At 36.7% G+C, this 25,261-nt stretch overlaps 1 protein-coding gene and 1 pseudogene across 1 annotated transcript in view; one reads left to right on the top strand and one right to left on the bottom strand.

Moving 5' to 3' along the window:
• Window positions 1-25,261, top strand: part of NSF (N-ethylmaleimide sensitive factor, vesicle fusing ATPase) — a 211,359-nt gene that overhangs the window by 6,532 nt on the left and 179,566 nt on the right. Inside the window, exon 2 of the mRNA XM_044001682.1 lies at window positions 24,121-24,206. Coding sequence (XP_043857617.1) covers window positions 24,121-24,206 — 86 coding nt within the window. The remainder of the gene's footprint in view (window positions 1-24,120; window positions 24,207-25,261) is intronic.
• On the bottom strand, window positions 8,784-9,175 carry LOC122753896 (annotated as a pseudogene).

Genomic DNA, 25,261 nt, shown 5'->3' with positions numbered 1-25,261 from the left:
GTAGCAGGCACTTAATAAATGTTTACTAATTGATTATATACACATATGCATATATACATGTATATATGTGTATGTTTACAAGTGTGTATGATATTTTATATCATCATTGTTAGAAGGAATTTTTTCCCTTGGGAGTTCTTTATAACATTGAAATTTCTCTCTGGATCTGACAGACTTTTTTTAGGATAACCTTTGCAGGGCCCTTTGAACAATATTTTTTTAATGGCTTGTATTTTCAGATCTGTTTTATTTTAATTTTAACAATATTACTAACTGTTTTGCTTAGTGAAATGGTTGTGAATGTTTGCTATCAATAAATTCTTTGTAATCTGGAACAGTTTTAAATGTGATATTTCTTTATGTAAGATGCTTCAAACAATTATCATTACTTTCCTTTACTTTTATAAGGCTGTTTCTCCTGGAATTGTTTGCATTTCCAGAAGACACTGGCTTATTTGCTGTATTAAACTTATATTTTTTATTTTTAAATTTTCTGAGTTCTGTTTGCAAATGACTTTCTAATTTTACTGGAACCATGAAACTATTTTCTAAAAGATGGGAAACATCTTGCTTATCAGGTAGGAATAAATGCAAACTGGATATAGCTCTCATCCCATTTGTATTTCTTCTGAATTTGGGATTTGTTATTGGGACCAAGTTTGTGGATGTTTGTCTTACTGTCAGAAGCTTACTTTTAAAAATACTTTTGCTTTCTAATCTCTTTAAATCTACCATTATCCTCTTCTCAATTATCTGTACTGGTCAATGGTACAAAAAATATTTAGAGTTGGACTGTTCCACTAAGAATATAAATCAAAGCTGATTATTTTGTGTGACCTCTGTCTAAACAGGGAACTATATCATAAATTGAACTTATTTAGTAATTGATTCTAGACCAATAATAAGCTGGCTCTTTTAAGGAATTGGTAAATTTATGCTAATTTCTCATGGTTTTCTTCATTGGTGGAATACACAGACTAAAACTAAAAACTTAGAACTGCAAAGTATAGGTATTTACAGTGTGTTGTTTATTACCATTATGATTTTTTTCCTTTGAAGAACCTTCATGGAACCTCAAGGATTTATAGAGCAGTTTGAGAAATGTGCTAGACTATGAAACTAACCATTCTTTGTAACTTTCAGTGGGAAAATACATTCTGATTTCCAAATCACTAATTTCTAAGTTAGAAATTAATTTTTGGAATATTACTGATCTCCAAATTTTATCTGACCTGGGATTCAGATAAAATCAAACAACAAAGTCTGAAAATATACAGCTTACAAAGTAATATTTTTATTTTAAAGTTCTAATGCTTTAGAGGCCTTCTATAATACACAAGCCTTCTGTAGCATCATTTTTATATCCTAAGCAATTCTTAATTCTGGAAAACAAAAATCCTTTTCCTCCCTCCCCTAGCACTATGAGCTTGTTTGTTTCTCCTTGAAATCCAAAAACAGGTTAGTTGTAAAGATTTTAAATCCTAAAAGAATCTTCTTAAATCTTAGCTTTTTGCTTGTAGGACTGTCCCTTAAGCTGTACAGTAAAATGAAGTACATTTTTCATATTCTGTTTCATATTTCATGAGCTGGAACTGAGGCAAACCTGTTCCCTGGTAGTTGAAGTCTGAAATTAGATTGAAATGGTACACTTATAATCCATCTAATGGTTCACAAAAAGGGGTTATTCATCCACAGTAGGGTAAGGGTAGTAAGAGCTTGCATGTTCATACAGAATAGTGAACACGAACTCATCCAGATATAGTTTCACAGCGCTGTTCATGTTGCTGGTCTTTGATTACAAGCCTGAAGGAGGAGCTCTAGCCTCTCATGGACTGGCTGTTTTGAACCCAGGTGATCAGGAAGCTAAATGAGCTAAGATTTGGTTTCCTGAGTCAATTAAAGACAATTTCAAGACCTTTTATGAAAAAAAAAATGATCCTAACTTGCATGAGAGGGAGCGGAGCCTACTCCCTATTCTTTTTCCATTAGAGAGAATCTTGTTACATGGATTAGAATTCCCTGAGACTGTAAGCTCCATGAGGGTAGGAATTGTGGTTTATCCAAACTTTCTATGTTTTCTAGTGCTTAGCATAGTATTCTGCATATAGTACTTCTTTAGTAGATGTTTATTGAATTGAAACTCCATTGACTGCATTTTGAGATTCATGTTATGCTTATTTCTTTTTGAATTAATGATTTATAGTACAATTCCAGTGTATTTTCCCCCAAATAAAATATTAAAACAAAATATTTCAGTATTTTATGTTTGTGACTATACACATATTTCTAAATAAGTATTTATTTGGTGCTATTAATTTTATCTTTTCTTATTTCTTGTTATGATAGACATGAATGTCACTTTAATAATATTGACCTTTAATCCACAGAACCAATTATTTTTGGTTATGGTTTTAACTATCAGCAAAAACCATGTCAATTTTTCAACTTTGTTTTCTGTAGCTCTGAAATCAATAGGTTTAATGATCAGTTTATAATATTTTTTTAAACTGGCTATTGACTAAAGTCAGAATGAAATACTAAAGAGCTTGTGGATTTTGCAGTGGAAAACCCCTCAGGTTAGGAGGAGCCAAAATAATTGCTATTTCAGGTATAGTATTATGTGGAACTTAAAAACCTTGAAATTCTATGAATCAACTTATTGTATAAAGACAGTGAATGTTAGTGTTTCAGATGTAGGCTAAAAGTAATTTTATTTAAAAATTTTTATGCTTATGAAATATGTTTTTATATAATATCTCCATTATGATCATGATCAATAAAAATGACATCATCCTTCTTCATAAAATTATACAGAACCAGAACTAGTAATGTTCTGGTTCTGTATAATTTTATGAAGAAGGATGATGGACAGTTATGGGTAGTATGGTCTTGTCAAGCAGAGAGAAACAATGGAAGGTAGCAGCAATTTGAATAAAGCTTGAGAAGATAGCCAGCTAAGCAAAGTCATTCCAAGGGCATTCAAGGATGAAACTATAGAAAGAAAAAAATGGAAAAGATTTGCAAAAATTCTTATAACAAACTCTTTTAAGGACAATAGAACAACTAGACTTTGACCCTCATATCATGGCCCTAGGTGTGCCTATAGAAGAGGGAGACATGGCATGAAAGATAATAAAGATGTGAAAAGTAGCTGAACTGAACCAAGCATATCTAGAGGAGATACTGGAGTATGCTGGAGACAACACAAATTTGAGAGCCTTGAGGGATTGATATACAAGGTATCTGGAAGAGGAGAAGATAATAAAAGAATGAAAAAAAACCCAAACCTTTTATATGCCAAAGAAAGGTGATCAAAAGAGTATTGATATCCACTGACTTATATTCCTACTTTTCCATCCATACAAAGTTTTTATGAGACTTTATCATGTATAGATAAATTGGCAGGAACCAAAAGAATCCCTGACAAAGGTAATAGTAGAGAACAAGCAGACTTCTGCCATTGATATTAAGAAATGGGCCACATCTTTACCATTTTACAATTAACTCTGAAAGAGTACAGGGAAAAAGAATAATGGCCTTCAAGTTCAGATGCTACCTATAACATTTATTATGCATATGAATTTAAGCAAATCATTTCACCTCCCTGGCCTTCAGTTTCCTTATCTGTAAAGTGAGGGGTTTGGACTAGTTTCTCAGATCTCTTCTAGCTTGATCTCTCATAGTAAGTTTCAAACGTAGAGAAGGTAAAATCTCTTTGTGCTTATTAATTTGGTAATTACAAAAAAGTATGTGACTGCAAAACAAAGCACAGCCTGTTTTACAACATGGTGTTTCCCATCCATACATCAAAATTATTAAAGATTCCTTAGAATTCATGACAACAGAAATAACTCTCTTAAATGACTGATTATTAAACTCAGTAGAGGCATTAAACAAGAATATGTGTGCTCATCAATGGCATTTGCCACCATGATGGAGGAGTTTCAGTACCAGTCTAAATCAAATTTTTCCTGTGGATGGTAATATCCTTCAGATGCTCCTGTTTGTGGGTAACATGCTAGTTGCATCAAGCCCTAGAACTTACAGAACCTTCTGGAAGAGATGTGTAATCACTTAAAGGTGTTTGGCTTGTTCAGCTACACAGGAAAAATCAAGTAGATGGAAAATATCTATTGCCCATTTTCACCATGCATTTTGATTGACTGCCTATAGAACTTGTCAATCAGTCAAGCAGTAATAATAAATTTATATTAAGGACCAGGCACTGGTCCTTAACACCCCACCCCCAACCAATCTCTGCCTTCAAGAAGTAGATGAGAAGACAATGCCTGCAATTACCACAGTTCCAATCCTCTTTAAACAAACTGTTGACATGGGGAAAAATGGGAAATTGACTATATTACTACTTCTTATAGAAGTGTAAGCTCTGAAAATAGTTGCACAGTGAGGAGATGCAAAGATGGCAGAAGGGCTGCCTTAATCAGAGGACACAATCTCATCAAATAGAGAGATGTCATAAAAAGACAACACTTGCTGAGAATACAAAGTCACTTAAAAAACATTGAAGACCATTAGGTAGTGAAAGAAGCAGTTGTAGATAAAATGAGGCTTCAAAACTAGGTTTAAACCCTTTGGGTAGGGATTCTTGATATTTTTGTGTCATGGACCCTTTGGCAGTAAGGTGAAGCCTATGACCACCCCAGAATAATGTTTTTGAGTGTATAAAATAAAACACATTGTATTACAAAGGAAGGCAATTACAAAAATATACTATTACCAACATAAAAAAGGTTACCCAGATTAAGAACCCTTATCTTAAAGCTACCTTAAAGCTTTCCCTCTCCCTCACCCGTCATACAGTACATTGCCAAGTTTTATTGATTCTGCCTCTACATCTCTAATCTGTGCTGCTTTCTCTTTTCACACACTACCACCATCTTAATTCAGGCCCTCAGAACCACTTACCTGGGCTATTGTAATAGATTCATTGTTGGTCTCCCCTTCTCTGATCTTCAATTCCTCTTGCACACAACTACTAAAATAGTCCTCTGAAGGCACAGGTTCAATCATGTAACTCCCAGGCTTAAAAAAAAACCAAAACCAAACCCCACCAACTTCGATGATTGGGTTGCTCATATAAGGCCCTCCACAGTCTAGCTTCTTATTATTCCCCTTCAACTCATGCCCTCTTATCCTTTCAGTCATTGTACCCTCACTGTTCCCTGAACTTGACATATGTCATCTCCTGCTTCTGAAGATTTACATAGTTTGTGCCCCTGTGCCTGGGACATGCTGCCTTACTTTAACGTTTCAGAATCCTCTTTGAGGTCCACTTCAAGTTATTTCCTCCATTTAGTCTTATCTTGTTCCAAACCCAGTGCCTGTCTTGTGTTCTCTTCCTTTCCCCCTTCAGACATGACCACTGGGCTTTATCTCACCCCTCCTTTGCCTCCATCACTTCTTACTTTGTGTTATGCATCTATGTAAATGTTATACCCCACTTCCCCCAGTTAGAATGAAAGCAGTTTTAGTGCAGGGACTATTTCATTTTTGTCTTTAAGCAGTACTAATGCGTATAGTACTAAGTGTTGAGTTTTATTAAATTTACAGAGAACAACATGAGTTCCAAGTAAGTCAGATCATCTCAAAATCATATATATATACATATATATATATGTATATATATGTATGTATATATATGTATATATATGTATGAAATTTTAAAACGTTAACAAACACATGAAAGGAAACAATTACGCCAGTATTTTAAATAATGATTACCATTGGTGCAAATAGTGCAACTATCACATTTGAATTTGACCACTTCGGTACATGATATATATCATCAGGGATGATGTGAGTGAGTGGACATGATATTTAGGAAGATAGAATGACTGGATCTGACTAGATGCACAGGAAATCCTGTAGGAAGCACGACTCTTTTAAGGACGTGTAAGGATTGATTTTCCCCATATCTCAAATTGGAAAATTCCAAAAGGATGGAAGAAAATGGGTGCCCTTCCCTTTCCCTCTCTTCTTGAAAGGGAAAAGGTTATTAGGAAAACAACAACTACTGATCCATATGTCTGCTTTCTTGATAAAATTACTATACATTTCTTGAGGTCTTGTTTATTTGTGGAAAGAGCTCACTAGATTTTGAATTCTGGAATTCAATCCTGTGCCTGCCATCTCTTTGCTGTGTGACTATGGACCAAGTTAATTAACATCTTTGAGCTTTAGTTCCCTCATCTACAAATGGGAATAATAATACTTCTACTTATTTCAAAAGAGATCTTAAAGCACTTTATAAACTCTAAAGTGCTCTATAAATATGGACCACTACTACTATCCCCTATGAAAATATGAGGAGAGCATGGTAGACTTTTGCAGTCCAATTTTCTACAGTTGAACAACTACAAATAATAGAGAATGTAAAATCCTGTTCTTACTGTTTGTCAACTTTTTAAAAAACTGACTCAGAATGAAATGAAACATTAAATGCTTTCCTCAAACAGATCTCTCATCAGTACATTAAAGTAATATAAGACTAATGTGACTTTGGAGATAATTTTATTTAACAATCTCTATTGAATTTATAATCATAGGACTTGAGATCCAGTCTTTTTTCTATCACTTTCTATATTGCCTTGGGCAAGTCAGCCACTCTAAGGCTATAAATTGAGAGGTTGGTGGACCAGGTGACCTCCAAGGACCCTCCTAGCTCTATATCTATGCATGTTCCCATGCTTTCATGACTTGGGAGAGGTGGGTTGTTGGTGTGGCCTTTGTGGAAATACTTGAACAGGATGAAAAGGCATAGAGGGAGGGAGGGAGGGAGAGAGAGAGAGAGACAGACAGACAGACAGACAGACAGACAGACAGACATAGACATCAAAACAGGAGTTTTATTAACAAGATTATTTTGTGAGTTGATTTTTTAAGAAGCATTTAAATATGCTTTATTTCACACCAATTTCTTCCCCATTCCATAGAACTTTTCTTGTATCATAGCAAAATATTTTAAGCAAAACTGATGTTAACATTCTGGCAGAGTTTGAAATATTTTTTATTTGTAGCCCCACCTCCCTCCCCCCTCTACTGAGAAGAAGGAAATGTATTTCGTCATTCTCTGGGTCCACCAAGATTGTTCTGTTTCTTTGACTTGTCATAATTTATTCTTTTTTGTTAAGGTGCTGGATTCCGAATCTAGTGGTGCTTACCAGTTTGAGAGCTCTCTGGAGCTTTCTATAGCTGGCACAAAAATGAAAATCTTGTATTGGTCCCTGTGTAAATGAAGAGCACTAGATTATTATTCTTTTAGGGAATCAGAAAATTAGAGACACTCGTTTGGGAATTTTGATCAGTACTGTTGTATACTTAATTGAACTTCTGAATTTTCTTTTTCTCAGGTACACTTAATGGTTTTCTTATAGTTTTTGGAACATCCCTATACGGCCCATATTGTGTTTTAATTGAACTTCAGGTCTACAGTGTGTTAATTAAAACTCCCTTTTGATTCCTAGTTAGATTTTTTTCTATCTTATTTTAATTTTCTGAATCTCCACTAATTTGGAATTGTCTTGCAGTTCAAGACTGGCTCTTGTTGAAAGTTAGCAAATTTCCAAGACAATTTTCTAATTTGGTTTCTTGCTTAAGGGCCTTCACTTGTATATACTAACATCCCCCTCTTCCTTTTTTTCCCATTAGATCAGGGCTTCTTAAACTTTTCCCACTCGCCAACCCTTTTTACCCGAGAAATTTTTACATGACCTCGGGTATGTAGGTATATAAATAGGTATATGTAACCTTTTTTTTTTCATAACCTTTTACTGTTGCCAAATTTTTTGCCAGCCTTATATTCAGTCACATGACCCTAGCTTAGGAAGTTTTGTGTCAAATAATAAGGAGAAGCAGTGGGGTACAGTGGAAGAACACTGGATCTATATATGAGAAGACCTAGGTTCATACCTTTCCCCTTTTCACCAGCATGACCTTGGTTGAGTTATGTAAGTTATTTATTTATTTATTTTTTTGATGAGGCAATGTGGGTTAAGTGACTTGCCCAGGGTCACACAGCTAGTAAGTGTCAAGTGTCTGAGGCTGGGTTTGAACTCAGGTCCTCCTGACTCCAGGGTTGGTGCTTTATCTACTACATCACCTAGCTGCCCCCATGTAATTTATTTTGACCTCAGTTTCTTCATCTGTAAAATTAAGAATTGGACCGCATGGCCTCTAAAATCCAATCCAGCTCTTTACCCATGATCCTGTATATTACAATTCAGTCTGTACGTACTTTGCTCTAATTTGCTAAACCTGTTCAACCAAATAATTTATTCAGACTGAATAATTAGGACAAATGAAACTCCATTAAAAATGAAGTATTGATTTGAAAGCATTTTTCCCATTGAATAAAATTTTGCAACTTCCTAAGGCACTTCCCTTTACCATAGCTACCTCCAGGAAGGATTTCCCAAGTACAAGATGGCTTACAGCTATTTCAACAGTTTTATACTTTAGAGCCATTTTCTTTTTGAAATTGTCCCAGACCTAACTAAGCAGGGACTTTCAAGACTCAACTGAAATTAACCCAATGGATAGCTACTACAGTGAGTGAATCAAGCAGTTAAAAGTGATGTCATGCTCTAAACAGTTTTGCTTTGAGATAAAAAGTAATAAAATACCTCTTCAATTCTGGGATTTTGTTGACATAAGAAGGGATTACACATAAGATAAAGGTAGTATAGGGTTCGAGGGAACTTATTCCCACAAATTTTTTGGGGGGGTCCATTGGAGCATTTTATTTGTATGTATGTTTTACACCCTTAGAAAAAGAGTCCCAGGATTTTTCCCCCTGTGTGTTTTTGTCTTGCTTCCTCATGGTCCGTGATGCCAGCTGAGGTTGTAAGCACAATGAACCCAAACTGACGGGATGGTAGCAGATTATTCCGCCACTTTTCCAGATTTTTCAATTGAACATCTAATCTGGAGCTGATTACACTAAACTTGTTTAATCTGCCTGTGAGGTTCACAACAATTTTTCCTGTTCTGTGATCATTGATGATCTCAAATTCGCCAATGTAACTGTGCTTCATCATCACAGTTAAGAACCTGACAATTACTTTAGAGCACGGCCTAATGAGAACCTGGCGTTTTCCTCGTTTTTCTGCATTGTTGATGTTTTTGAGAGCATCTGCCAGGACATTATGCGCACCATAGTGGTGGCACTGCAAGATGGTGGAAAGACATTCCCACAATTTTTATCCCTGTTGGGGTAGGGCAAGAGACAGAAAAATACTCAGGAAAATCAATCCAATTGTAAATATTTGAATTCCCTAATTTACAATTTAACAATCATAGTGAAGTACATACAGAGAAATTCCACCATGAAATTCAGTGTAAATTCAATTTTGTTCACATTATTAATGATAAATTAATGCCTGATTTGATATATTTTTTTTCTTTGCAGTTATAAATTCAGTCTTTTTTAATAACCTCAGGAACAAGAGTTTTTTTTCTCTTCATTTTGCATTAACGTTTTCCTTTTTTTTTCTTTTCTTTTGAGGCTGGATCTTGCCACCTCAAACTCCCTGTTTATATACCTTTCTTTTCACTCACATAACTACCACCCTATTTCAGGCCCTCATCACCTCTCTGGCAGACTCCTACAATTGCCTTCTTTTTTGGGGGGGGCCAGGGGAATGGGGGTTAAGTGACTTGCCCAGGGTCACACAGCTAGTAAGTGTCAAGTGTCTGAGGCCAGATTTGAACTCAGGTACTCCTAAATCCAGGGCTGGTGCTTTATCCACTGCGCCACCTAGCCGCCCCCTACAATTGCCTTCTAAATGTTTTTCCCTACCTGGCTCTGGCTATCTTCTCTCCTTCCCCTCCAGTAGTTTCCAGTAGTTCCCCATCATCTCCAAAATAGTCCTCTGACATTTAAAACTCTTCGTAACCTGGCCTTCTATCTTTCTAATCCTCCTACCCTTTACTCCCCTTCATACACTGTGATCTAGCTATACTGACCTATTTGCTCTTCCTTGCAAATGACTGCATCTCCCTTCTGTGCCTTTTCACTTTGTGTGTGCCTGTTCCCCATGCTTGTAATGCCCTCCTTCTTCCTCTTGCCTTGTAGATTCCCTGGCTTCCTTCAAGATTCAGTCAAATCCTGCCTTCTTCAAGAGGCTTTATTTCAGTCCTGCTAGCTGCTAGGACTTTCTTCCTAGATAATACCTTTCATCTAGTCTCTATGTACATTTTTTTTTTTTTTTGGTGAGTCAGTTGGGTTTAAGTGACTTGCCCAGAGTCACACAGCTAGTAAGTGTCAAGTGTCTGAGGCTGGACTTGAGCTCAGGTCCTCCTGAATCCAGGGCTGGTGCTCTATCGATTGTGCCACCTAGCTGTCCCAGTATGTACATTTTATATACCTAGCTGTTTACAGGTGGTTTCCATTCAATATAAGCTTCTTGGGGGCACGGATTGTTTTGGCCTTTCTTTGTATTTTCAGTACTTAGCATGGTACCTGTATTAAATACTGAATAAATATATGTTGATTGATCGACTATCTATTCCTAGAAATATTATAGGAAATTATTATATTAATTCCTAGCTTTCTTGTAGATGCTTTGCTTGTCATTCACTATCTCCTGCCCAGCCATTCCGATGTGGACATGTAGGGAACTTCCCAACAAACTTAGATTTTAAAAAGAAATAAAAGGCAGAAGTTAGAAGCAAGGCCTGGCAAAAAGATAGTGAGTATATGAATATGATGCAGTCCTGTAAAAAAAAATGCATTAGTTGTGTGAGGTGGTGGGTGAGAGGGAAAGAATTTGAAATAAAAAATTTTTAAAACTGAATGTTTAAAATTTTTCACGTGTAATTGGGAAATATTTAATGAAATAAAAATATATTTAAAAAGGACAAATGCATTAGTAGTGCTAAAGCTCATACTGGACTGAGCAAAGCTGGTGAGGAAAACTAAAAACAACAAAAATTATTTTTTCAAGCTTAAATGTCAGAGAAAATGGATCAAAGAAGGGATAGGATCTTTGCTTGGGGTAGATGGCAACTACAGCGGTCAGTAGAAAAAGCTGCTCAATTCTTGTTTTGCTTCTGTTCCCCCATTTCCTTCCAGAGAATGACCTTTGCAGTATAAATGACAGTACAAAAATGATAGGAAGATGATCCTCCTCAATACCTAAGGAGATTATAAGAGAACACTTAGTTACCCTTGTTGAATTAAGTCACCTGGCCTAGGTGATGCATCCTGAAAGAACTGGCCAATAGGATTTCCAATTATCTGCCAGTGATATTTGAAAGATTGTGGAGAATGGGAGAAGTGTCACAAGACTGGAGAAGGGCAAATGTCTTAATTTTCAGAAAGGGGAGAGAACAAAATCTGCAAAAGTTTAAGATCCCTGGGGAAATTGGTGAACATCTAGAAAGGGAAGCAGTGATTAGAGATGGCCAGTGTGGCTTCATCAAAGACAGGTTATGCCACCTAATCTAATGTGGTTGGGTTTTTTTTGTTTGTTTTTTTGGACAGAATTATTAAACTAGGAGAAGGGAATGCTGTGAATATAGTTTACATATAATTTTAGCAAAGATTTTTAAAAATTGTGAATTTGATAGTTACCAACAAACATGCACATTTCCATATACAGAAGATATAAAGAGGATTATATGTGACACCATCAATCTATGATATTATGGCTTTTAAAAAAAAGTATATACTGGGGCAGCTAGGTGGCACAGTGGATAAAGCACCGGCCCTGGATTCAGGAGTTCCTGAGTTAAAATCCGGCCTCAGACACTTGACACTTACTAGCTGTGTGACCCTGGGCAAGTCACTTAACCCACATTGCCCCGCAAAAAAAAAAAGTATATACTAAATTTAGCAGAAATGTTAAACTTGTCCTGCTTGTTTGTATCCTTCTGAAATTCCTTCTTTCATCTTCTGTGTATTTTTAAAAGGTTTTCATTGACAGTTTTCTTCCCTTTTGGGGGACATTACTATCTCTACACCTTTCTCCCCATAAATTCTCCTTCCCCCTGAATAAAAGCCTTGACTTGTAATAAATAGATATAGAAACACAGAAAAAAATTTCACCTTGGTTGTGTCTTTAAATGTATGAGTCATTTTGCACCTCTAGTCATCTACTCCTGCAAGAAGTGGGAAGCAGAATGCATTGTCAGTGTTGTGGAATCATGATTGCTTATTGCAGTGATCATAGATCTTAAGTTTTTCACAGTTCTTTTTCCTTTACATTGTAGTCATTGTATAAGTTGTTCTCTTGGTTCTATTCATTTCATTTTCATTAGTTCATTTAAATCTTCCCAGGTTTCTGAAACTTTGTTTCTAGTTCTATGCAATATCCAAAAGTACTGCTATAAAATATTTATTTTTACATATAGGTAGTTTCCCTATCTTTGATCTCTTTGGAGTATGGCTAGGTCAAAGGGAATATAACTTTTTGTTCAAAATTGCTTTCTAGAATGGTTGGACCAGTTCATAGCCCCATCAGTAATGCATTAGTGTACCTGTCCTACAGTGCCTTCAGCAATTGTCTTTTTGGTTATTTTTGCCAATCTGATGGGCATGAGATGGAACCTCAGAAATTGTTTTAATTAGCATTTCTGTTACTATTAGTTATTTGGAACATCTTTTCATATGGTTGTTGATAGCATGTCCATCTTTTAAAAGCTGCCTTTTGAACTACTGTGGAATGGCATTTGCTCTATTATATGTGTATCAATTCCCTATTTATCTTGAATATCAGACGTTTGTCAGAGAAAATTTACTTCCAAGAGTTTTTCTCAGTTCACCTTTTCCCTTCTAATTCCAATTGCATTGATTCTGCTTGTGTTCAAATTTTTAAATTTTGTGTAGTCAAAAATTTTCATTTTATCTCCTGTGATCCCTTCTGTACTTGCTTGGTCAAGAACTCTTCTCCTCTCCATAGTTGCTCTTCTGCTTTATATGTTTTTTATATCTTGGTCATGTATTAATTGGGAGGTTATTGTAGACTATGGTGTGAGTTATAATTCTAAAATACAATACCCATTTACTTCCCTATGTGTAGGAATAAATAGACCTTTTCTTAATGTGTATATATATATATATATATATATATATATATATATGCTGTCTAAAATTAAGAGCCTGAGCAGAACTAGGAGAACAATTTTGACAAGACAGCATTATAAGGAAAAGCACTCTGAACAATACACTGATAAATCTTGATGCCAGAGGACTGAAGATGAATTATGCTACCCACCGTCTTCCTGAGAGGTCATAGAATGCAGGGAGACATTCACTTTTTGACATTGCCAATAGAGGAATTAGTTTTGTTAGAGTTCGCATATTTATTGTAAAGATTTTATTTATTTCTATTGTTCAAAAACAATCCCAAGAGATTATCAGTAATGAAGAAATACTAGAGGTCTTTCCAAAAAGATTGGTTTTAAAGCATGTAGGTTCATTGTTACCACTATTGTTTGGTCTAGAAATGGCTACAGTGTAACAGCGAGACAAAGGAAAAACAGGAAATAAGCGTTGTAAAGAGGAAACAAAATTACAACTTTTTGCAGCTTTTATTAAGATTTAGAGAACACTAAAAGTTCAACTAAAATGAAACAACTCTAGTAATGTAGCAGGACATAAAACAAATGTGCAAAAATCATTGTTTTGGTATATTACCAATAAAACTCAGCAGGAAAGGATAGAACAATAAATTCTTTTCAAAATCATTACAGAAAGGATAAAATGTGAGTCTACCTGTCACAACATACACTGGAATCCCATGAATGCAACTACAAAACATTCTTTATAAAAATAAAAACATAAACAATTGGAGAAAAATTAATTGCTTGGCCTTGTTGATATAACAAGTCACCTTAAATGAATTTATAGCTTCAGCACCATACCAGATGGTTAGCACAGAGTGCTGGGCCTGGAGTCAGGAAGATGAGTCTTCCTGAGTTCAAAACCAGCCTCAAACACTTACTAACTGTATGACCCTGGGCAAGTCACTTAACTCTATTTGCCTCCATTTCCTCATCTGTCAAATGTGCTGGAAAAGGAAATGGCAAACCACTCTAGTATCTTTGCCAAGGAAACCCTAAATGGGGTCATAAAGAGTCGTACAAGACTGAAATGACTGAACAATAACCAGATCAAACTACCAAAGTCAATCAGTAAATATTTATAAAGTGCTTACCATGTACCAGGCACTGTGATAAGTGCTCAGGCTACAAAGAAATATAAAGGATGGTTCCTGTTTTCAAGGAGTTCACAGTCTAATGGGGGATCCAACATGCAAACAACTATATGCAAACAGACTATATACAGGATAAATTGGAAATAATCAACTAGGATTAGGGCAGGATTTTTGAATTTTTAGTTGTAGAAGGTAGAATTTCACCTTGGACTTGAAGGAAGCCAGAGACACCTTCCTGGCATGGGGAGGACCTGAGTTCAAATCTTAACTCAGACACTTACTAGCCATGTGACCCTGGGCAAGTCACTTTATCCCAATTACCTTAAATATAAAGGGACATCTCCAGTTGTCCTGATATATATCTTGCCACTGGACTCACATGACTCTGCAGGAGAGAGTGACGCTGGTGACCTTGCACAGCCCTCTCTCACTTAAATCCAATTCACTTCAAGTCATGATATCACCTCCCGACGTCATTGTCGTCTTTGAGAATGAAGGACAAACAACAACAACATGATCAGAGAATATAAACTTATTGACAGTAGGGACTGGTATTTAAAAATCTCTGATTGACTCAAAGAAGGACTAACATACATACTCAAGTGGGTATAGTAATATATTTTGCCCTGAGGGAGATAAGGGGTGGGGGAGAGGGGAAGGAGGGAAGGGCAGATTCTGGGAGAGAGTAGTAAAAAGCAAAATACTTTCAAGGAAGGTGAAGACGTTCTGCATAACGGCACAAGTATGAAATATTGAATTGCTTGATTTCATAGGGAGGGTTGAGGAGAGAGGGAGGAAGAAAATTTGGAACATAGAATTAGCTCAAAGACCTTAAACTCATCAGAGTTGGCTCATGGAGGGAATAACATTCACACCCAGTTGGGAGGAGTAATCTATTTAACCTTACAGGAAAGTATGAGGGGAAGAGGATAAGGAAGGAAGGGTGAAAAAAAAGGGAGTGCAGAGTAGGGGAGGGGACAGTCAGTAGTAAAATACTTTTGAGGAGGAATAGTTTAAAAGAAGATGGAAAATAGAGTAAATATCATGGGAAGGGAATAGGATGGAGGGAAATAGTTATGATGACTTTGCTGGGCTAATACGAAGAAAATTCTTTGTCAAGTTTAAGGTACATTATTTAGGGTATGATGAACAGGATACTATTAGAAAAACCTGGAAAGACCTACATGAACTGAAGCAGAGTGAAATACACTGTATACAAAATAACAGCAATAGTGTAAAAGGATCTGCTGGGAAGCATGTGGTTATTTTCAGCAAGGCAATGGTCCAATATAACCCTGAAGGACTATGAAAATGGCAACCCATCTACAGAGAAAGAAGTGATAGTATCTGAAATAGATGGAAACACATTTTTTTTTCTTTTCTTTTTTTTTTTCTTTTTTGGTGAGGCAGTTGGGGGTGGGTGGCTTGCCCGGGGTCATGTGGCTGGTGGGTGTTGGGTGTGTGGGGCCGGATTTGGGCTCAGGTGCTCCTGGTTCCAGGGCCGGTGCTCTGTCCACTGCGCCACCTAGCTGCCCCTGGAAACACATTTTTTTAAAAAAATGTTTTTTCTCTTTGACAATTCCTCAGTCTGAAGTTTTGGGAGTTTTTTGACTGTTTTGTTCTCACAACCTAGCTAATGTGGGAATGTTTTCCATGACTACTCATGTATAATTTATTTTGAAATGCTTGAGTTCTAGTGGGTGGGGGTGGGAATAGAGGAGGAAGAGAAGTTGGAACAATTTTTTTTTAAAAATTGATGTTAAAATTTGTTTTTACATATATTTTGGAAAATAAAATTCTATTCTAAGAGTGAAAAAAAAATGTAATTGGAAAGGAGCAGCTAGGTGGCGCATTGGATAGAGCGCTGGCCCTGGGGTCAGGAGGGCCTGAGTTAAGGTCCGGCCTCAGACATTTGACACTAGTTGTGTGACCCTGGGCAAGTCACTTAGCCCCGGGTACCTCACCAAAAAAAAAAATTGGAAAATGTTTACCAAAATAAATAAAAATACAATGCATCATAAAAAAAAAGAAACTTATATCATACAAAATCCACCCCCCCAAAAAAACATGGATATTTCTTAAAACACATCAAAATAAAACATGTCACAACACAGAAGAAAGTTCCCCCAGTCATGCCCACAAATATCTGACCCTAAAAAAGCACCAGAATCACCAAGAGCGTGAAGGGGCTCGTGCTGGCATTGAACACTAATTAACTTTTATACGGGCTACTGGGAGGGCTGCCTTACAGAATTTTACAACCCCAGCACGGATCAGGATTCCAAGAGCCAATGAACGGGGACATTCAGTTTAATAGAAATACTCATTAAGACCCACAGCCTGGGCTGTTTTCTGCACACTGCTTAAGCAAGACTTTTCCTCCTTATTTGGGCCATGTCTAGCCAGTTTCCTGCAAATCCAAAGAGGAGAAACTTCAGACCTAATGCCATAAATTCAATGAAGTAATTTATCACTAGCTGCCTATCAGCAGCAGTGGAGGAGGTGTCTAAACTCAGAACTCCCCACACCAATAAAATCACAGGCCAGACCTCCTCCAACCAAAAAAAAATCTTTCATTAAATTTAAAATCAGACTCACGTTGTTCTGTTCTTCTGCTTATAAAACTCATTTGTCTAGCAGTCCCCCAAATATTAAAAGAATAAATCATGTTTCAAGGAGTGAAACTGCTCTTTCAGTTAGTTGTACAAAATGCATTTGCTGATTTCGAGAAATGCGTATGAAAAAGTTTTCATTTGGTCTATTTACAAAAAGCCACTATTTTGAGAGTCTGAGCAGTAGCCTCTTTTCTTGGAATACAACCCTAGCTGTGTTACCGAGAGAGGCAGCCTGAAGAGAATATCATCGAAATAGCCAAAAAGAGATTAGCCAAGAGAGAACCTGACCACATGCTGACCAAACACAACACAAAGGGGTGAGGGGTGGTTAAAACTCTCTTCCTTAAAACATCAAGAATTCTTCTTTCTTAGAGAGAATGTTTAATTTCTTTTGTAACTGATAAGACATTTCATGAGTATATACAAAAATCAGCAAAGTATGGGGGAAGTTGGACTCTAATTCTCATTGGATGGCTCCTTATTCTCTAACAGTGCTTTGTACATAGTAAGCACTTAATAAATGCTTCATTCATTTATTCAATCAATCAATCATAACGAGATTCTAAATCTCCCAGAGCACAGAATGTAGTGGCATACGAGATGGGGATTTGAAGAGGGGGTGCCTAGGAAATAAAGGTTAAAATATTCCCATACCCACTCATGATGGAAAATGTTCTCCATATCTAGAAAAAAGAACTGTGGAATCTAGATGCAGATTGAACCATACTCTTTCTGCTTTTTTGTGTTTCTTTTCTTTTTTGAGGTTTTTCCCTTTTGCTCTGATTCTTCTTTCATAACATGACTAATGCAGAAATGTGCTTAATGTGATTGTACATATTCTTGGGGAAGGGAAGGGAGGGAGGGAGAAAAATTTGGAACTAGAAATCTTATAAAAATGAATGTTGAAAACTATCTCTACATGTAACTGGAAAATAATAAAATACTTTTATGATTAAAAAATAAAAAAACAAAAAACAAAAAAATAAAAATCTCTGTATTCTTATGTCTTGTACACAGTAAGTCCTAAATAAATGCCTGTCAAATTATTCCAATCAAAGATAAAGAAACTCGTTATGCAATAGATGTCAATTCATAACTACATTTTAAACTCAGGTCTCAGGTCTCCCAATTCAATGGGAGTTGTCATTACTTGTGACCTTAAGGACTTTCTTTTGCTTTTCTTAGTTTCCTCACTGGTTAAATCCCTTCCAGAACTAAAGATTTCATGATTTTATAAAGTTTTAGTTGTATCAAGAAAACAATAAAAATGAACAGAGCTGATAATAAGAATAGAAAAAAATCTTAAATTTTTATACTACCTTATTGTTTTAAAAGTTCATTAACATGCATTATTTTGTTTTAAGAGTCTAATACTTTGATAGAGTGAAGAGCAGTGTATTCTTTTTTTTATTAGTTTGTTTTATTGTATTGCTATAGCCAAATAAATTATCACTTATTATCTACAGGTGTCATGCTTCTCTGAACATAGTTATAATGGAATTTTTTCCCATAAAAGTATTTTATTATTTGCTAGCTACATGTAGAGATAGTTTTCAACATTTGTTTTTATAAAATTTCTAGTTTCAAGTTTTTCTCCCTCCCTCCCCCCTCTGCAAGACAGCAAGCAATCTGATATAGGTTATATATATATATATATACAATCACATTAAACATTTCTGCATTAGTCATGCTGTGAAAGAAGAACTAGAGCAAAAAGGAAAAACCTCAAAAAAGAAAAACAACAACAAAAACAATAGAAATAGTATAGTTCAATCTGCATCTAGATTCCACAGTTCTTTTTTTTTTCTGGATTTGGAGAGCATTTTCCATCATGAGTCCTTTGGAATTATCTTGGACCATTGTATTGCTGAGAAGAGTCAAGTATATCACAGTTGATCAACACATAATGTTGATACTGTATACAATGTTCTCCTGGTTGTGCTCATCTCACTCAGCATCAGTTCATATAAGTCCTTCCAGGTTTCTCTGAAATCTGCCAAGAACAGTGTATTCTTCAACACCTGTACTTTGTGGGATTTGCAAACATCGAGGTTTATAGTTAACTCATGACAATGGCTTTCATAAATTTTTCTAGAAATAGCATCTAGTGTTCTTCAATTCTCAGCTCATGAGAAGACTTTTTGCATCTCTCCCTCTTACATATAGATGTCTTCACATGTCTATTTTCATTGCATCTCTCTGGTAGGATGACTTCTTGAGGTCAGAGACTGTTTTTCCTTTTGACTTTGTATCCCCAATGCCTTACACATAGCCTTGCATATAGGTACTTAAATGCTTGTTGGGCTGGATTGACTCAGAAAGGAAGCCAAATTGAAACAGACTGAGGAGCTCCTGTGGGCCTGGAAAGATGCAGGCATTAAGTATAGACAGTGAAATTCTTTATGGGAATTTGACAAGGGACAGGCAAAGATATTAATAGCTTTACAAGTACGATACTATAGCTTTAAGGGAAAGCAGGATCAAGGAAGATTTTTTAAGCCCTGAGCATGTTTAAAGGTTATGGGGGAAAGAGCCAATAGGTAAGGAGTGATTAAAGATGAGAGTGAGTTGATGATGGGCAGGTTCCTGGAGATAGGAGGAAATAGGATTGAGCATAATATGCAGAGAGGTGAGGCAAGGAGGAAGGCCAACTCTTACTCAAAATCTCGAAGTCAAAAGGAAAAAAATGTTTAAGGATTTTGAGGTGTGGAGTATGGGAGTTGAGGGAGATGAAGAGATAGGTTCTTAAATTTCTCAGCAAAGTAGGGGCTGAGGGCTCAGCCCATACTACAGTCCCCATACCTGGAAAAATTGGGATCTCAAGCAGACATGGAGTTCTCTCCTGACTAAGGTCACTTAAAAGTGTGAATGGAACCTGAGAGAAATCATCAGAGTCCTAACTGGGCTCACTACAATTTTTTGTTCTCTAATCTCACCTGGGCCCTTATTACAGCAAGGCAAACATTTTCTCCCTCCCTAATTGAATTCTATCCCACCCTCCAGTGCTTGTTCCAAATTTTTTCATTTCTCCTTAAGTCTCCCATGTCACTTCTAAGCCCTGCCCTCTCAGCCAAGGATCTTAAACCATTCATTGAGAACTCCCCTTTCTCCACTTCTCATCTCACATCACACATGTCTCCCTCCACAGTCTTCTCCTTTACTGCCAGACAAATAAGTGGCTCTTCTTCTATGCAAGGCAACCCCCCCCCCCCCAGTCCCCTTGATCCTATCCCCTGCCACCTTCTCCAGCAAATTGCTCCCACTGTTATCCTCACTCTCTCTTACCCTTGGCCTCTTCATATTTATTGTTTCCTTCCCCTTTTCCTACAAAAATGCCTATTCCCCATCCTTAAAAAATCCTCACTTGATCTGACCATCCCTTCTAGCTATTATACTTTCCTATCCCCTTCATAGCTAAATGCTTTAAGAAAGCAATCTCTGTTCAATACCTCCACTTCTCTCATTGTCTTCTAAACCTCTTCTTTCTGGCTTCTGACCTAATCATTCAATTGAAACTGCCCTCTCCAGACTTACTTACCAATAATGCCTTAATTGCCTGATCTAATGGTCTTTTTTTAGTCTTGATCCTTCTTGACCTCTTTGCAGTGCTTGAAGTGTCAAATTGATCACCTTCTTCCAGATAATTTCTCTTCTCTTTTTTTTTGGTGACACTTTTCTCTCCTTCTCCTCCAATCTTTTTAACTGCTTCTTAGGCTTATTTTCAGGTTCTTCATCCATATCATCCCCACTAACCATGAGTGATCCCCAAGATCCACTTCCCTTTTTGCTGTTCACTGTCTCACTTGGTGATCTCATTACCTTCCATGGGTCTAGTTATATCTATGCAAGTGACTTCCAGATTATATATCTATTCCTAATCTCTCTCTTGAGCTTCAGTCACACATCTCCAAATGCCTCCTGGACATCTTAAATGAGATGTCCTGTAGGCATCTCCAACTCAACATGTCCAAAACAGAATTTATCTTTTCCCAAAAACCCTACTCTCCTTTCAAAATGTCCTGTTACTACCCTCCTCTTCCTAGGGGCCTTGTGTTAGTCTTGGTGTCATCTTTGACTCCTCACTTTCGCTCACCTCACACATCCATTCCATTTGGTAAATCTGTTTTATACGTGCTCTTCTTTCCACTACAACAACCACAATTCTGGTTCAGGCCACATTACCTCTTGCTTTTGACTAATCTCCCTGCCTCCAGTCTTTCCCTATTGCACTCCATTCTTCACTCAGCTGCTATAGTGATCTTCCTAAAACTTAGGTCTGACATGTCTCTCTCCTACTCAAGGAATTCCCTTTTGAATCTAGGATAAAATACAAACCCCTCTGACATTTAGATCTCTTGATATCAGGCGCCAGCCTACCTTTTCAGACTTATTACATATTATTCCCTCGTCTGTATTCTATGTTCTAGTTAGACTGGCCCACTTTCTGCTTCCTATATGTGACAATACCACCTCCTGCCTCTTTATCTTTTCTCTGACTTTCCCCCTTTCCTGCTATGCCTTCCCTCTTCACTTTTGCCTCTGGAAACTTCTAGCTTTCTCAAGGTTCAGCTCAGGGCCCACTTCCTTCAAAGGGCCCTTTCTGATTCTCTGGTTCTTAATCCATTCCTCTAAAACAAGTGGAGTGTTTTGTATGTACTTCACAGATACTTCCAAATGTTTTCTATCCCCCGGTACAATGAGAGCAAGAATGGTCTTTATTGTATTTGTATCACTAGCATATCGCATGGTATCTGGCAAATGATTGAATTACCTCATCTGTGATATCGTGCTCATTTCTGGGGGCCACATTTAGAAGGTACATGGAGAATCTGGAGAATATTCAGAGGAGGAGGGCAACCAGGATGGCAATGGGTCTGAGCATGCCCTGTGAGGATTAGTTGAAAGAACTGGGAATATTTAGTTTGGAGAAGAGAAGACTGATTGGAGAAATAACCATTTTCAACTATTCAAAAGTTTGTCCTGTGGAAATCAGTCTTACTTATTCTGCTTGGCTCCTGAGGGCAGAAAGAGGATTGGCAGGTGGAAGTTACAAAGAGGCAAAATTAGGCTTGATAGAAAGAAAAACATCCTAGCAGAATTATCCGAAACTGGATTGAGTTGCTTGATGTAAGAAAGTAATTTCCTCACCATTTGAGCTATTCCAAATCAGAAGGGACCACATTGGGAGGGAGTAGGTTCCCAATCACTGGAAGTTTCAACCAAAGGCTGGATGAGTGCTTGTCAGGTGTGTTGTACAGAGGATTCTTTTTTTGGTTATGGGTGAACAATAGGGTCATTAAGTCCCTTCCAGCTCTGAAATTCTGTGACTTGTTTGGTGATCAGACCTTTAAATTTGGTCTTTTTAATGTCATGTTCTAAATAAGTGGTCACAGATGGTAATAGTTAACCAACCTTTTAAAAGTGAAATTCTTGAAGCAATGATCTGTTTCCTTTCCCTTTATTTTACCTTTCAAGTTTGCTTTCTAAATAATAGAATAAACTTTGGTTTGAGATTTGAAGAATAAATTTAGTAAAGGCAAGGGGATGTTTTGGTTTTGCTTTATCTAGTTCCTTGCACACAGTAGTTGTTTAATTTTTTCAAATGTTAGTTATCATATTTATTCTTTTTTCAGTGCTTAATAAATATTTTATTATCTTTGCATATATTGTGTCCCTGTCCCCCACCATAATAGTAACAACAACAACAACAATAATCATAATAACTTTCTTGAGTACAAGGACAATGTCTTTTTATCCCCAGGGTCTAGCACATAGTTTATACTTAATCCCTTTTTAAAAAGTAATAACTTTTTATTTATAGTTTTGGGTTCCAGTTTTTATCCCTTCTTCTCTCCCTTTTCTTCCCCTTCTCTGAGGTGGCAAGCAATCAGATATGGGCTATATATGTATGATTATATAAAACATTACCATGTTAGTCATTTTGTATAAGAAAACTCAAAAGAAAAAAATGAAAGTGAAAAATGACATGCTTCAGTCTGTGTTCCATCAATATCAATTCTTTCTTTGGAGGTGGCTAGTATGTTTCATCAATAATCCTTTGGGATTGTCTTGGGTCATTATATTGTTGAGAATAGTTAAGTCATTCACAGTTCTTCATCACACAATATTACTATCACTGTGTACAATGTTCTCTTGGTTCTGCTCATTTCACTATATATCAGTTCATACAAGTCTTTCCAGGCCTATCTGAAACCATCCTGCTTGTCATTTCTTAATTGCTTAATTAAAAAAAAATTAATGTGATTTTAGTTTGATCAGACTGTAATTGATGGTATTATGTTTGTTTAGTCAGCTTACCTTGGAGGGTTGTTGAAAGATACTTTTCAACAGATTATAGATTAATTGCAGATTAATTAATCTGATGTGGCCTCTAAATTTTTACTATAACAAACTTTTTAAAAAGTCTGTTGATGAAAGGCTTCCCATAGGGCTTTCACTATTTTGAATATACTCTCTAATTTATTTTTGTCTAGCAATTTAAAAACTAATTTCTTCAGTTTCCTGAACTATTTCCTAAGTACAACTTAATTTCCCTGTACTCAGCCTGTAGAGGGGCAGCTAGTTGGTGAAATGGAAAGAGCACTGGCCTTGGAGTCAGGAGGACCTGAGTTTAAATTCGGCCTCAGACACTTGAGACTTACTAGCCGCATGACCCTGGGCAAGTCACTTAGTCTCCAGTTGCCTTAAGCATATGGTGTCCATCTCCATTCATCCTGATCTGTATCTGTATCTGTATCTACCACTGGACCCAGATGGCTCTGGGGAGGAAGAGAGTGTGGTTAGTGACCTTGCACAGCCCTCCCTCTCTTAAAGACAATTTACTGGAAGTCATGACATCACCGCCCAATGTCATGGTCCTTTTTAAGAATGAAGGACAAACAACAACAATCCAGCCCCTGTCTCTTTCATCTGAAGTGTTTTCTCCTCACCTCTGCCCCTTGAAATCCCCTGCTCAGGTGCCATCTCCGACAAAAAAGCCTTTCCTGATCTTAATGTTCCCCTAAACTATTTTGTATTTATTTCCCTGTGTGCAGTGTCATTTCCCACAGTAGACTGTAAGCTGTTAGAGGGCATGGTTTCTCACTTTCTCTTCTCAGAGCCTTACAATGTTCCTGGATCATGGAAGGTGCTGACTGAATTGAGCAACCTCTTAGTATGGTGGGTCATGAAGTAGTTAACTATTAATCATCACTTCATGTTGGGTAAAAATATTGGATCGACTTGTTATAACTGTTGTGACTGGCAATAATATGAGGAGAGAATGGGACATTTTCATGACCTTTTTTTCCTCCCTTATTCTTATGTAGTCTATGCAAGCAGCAAGATGCCCTACGGACGAGTTGTCATTGAGCAACTGCGCAGTTGTGAATGAAAAGGACTTCCAGTCTGGCCAGTGAGTAATCAGTGCTTCTTTTAAAAATAGATATTGACCTATTGATCTGAGAAAATTGGAAATGCATTTATTTCCTGCCTTTGTTTAGCTGGGGAAGTAGAGGAGATGGGCAAGAGGTGTGTGCTTTCAGATTTAACATACATTTTATTAATCATATGCATATGTGTTATATGGGGCAGCTAGGTGGCACAGTGGATAGAACACCAGGCCTGAAGTCAGGAAGACTCATCTTCCTGAGTTCAAATCTGGCCTCAGACACTTACTAGCTGTGTGATCCTAGGCAAGTCACTTAACCCTGTTTGCCTCAGTTTTCTCATCTGTCAAATGAGCTGGAAAAGGAAATGGCAAACCACTTCAGTATCTTTGCCAAGGAAACCTCAAATGGGGTCATGAAGAATCATACATGACTGAAATGTCTGAACAATAACCATACCAAACTAACAAAGTCCACCAACAACAAATTAAATACTTTCCTTTTCACAAACCTTCTGTCACTTTTGCCATCTAAAACCTCAGAATTGTTTTGATTTGTGTTTCCCTTATTAGCGATATGGAGCATTCTTTATTATGGTTCTTTTGAGAACTGTTTGTTTATATCCTTTGACCACTTATCTATTGGGCAAAGGCTTTTAGTCTTGTTGGTTTGCATTGTTATCCATGTATCTTGGATATCAAACTCATCAGAAATATTAAATATGAAATTTCTTATCCAGTTAACCATTTCCCTTTTTACTCTAGTTGCATTAATTTTGTTTATGTAAGAGCTTCCAATTTCATGTATTTAATTTGTATTCAATTTCATGTATTAGGAACTCTTCTTTTTTAGGGGAGAGAGAGTTAATATTCCCTATCCGTTATTGGTTAGAAATTTGCCCTCTAGCCATAATGGTAAAAGGTATCTGACATAGCTCTCTTCTATTTTTTTAAATGGTATGCTTTTTTCAAATATTCAGATTACATATCCATTTTGGGTTTATTATAGTATGTGGTAAAAGATGTTGGTCTAAATCATAGAAATCTTAATAGGAAGAAATAGAAACTCTATTTCATAAAAT

The sequence above is a fragment of the Dromiciops gliroides genome, chromosome 4 (assembly GCF_019393635.1).
Source record: "Dromiciops gliroides isolate mDroGli1 chromosome 4, mDroGli1.pri, whole genome shotgun sequence".
In the NCBI taxonomy this organism is placed as follows: domain Eukaryota; kingdom Metazoa; phylum Chordata; class Mammalia; order Microbiotheria; family Microbiotheriidae; genus Dromiciops; species Dromiciops gliroides.
The sequence above is the reverse complement of the archived record's forward strand: the minus strand, read 5'-3'. Positions and strand labels throughout refer to the sequence as shown.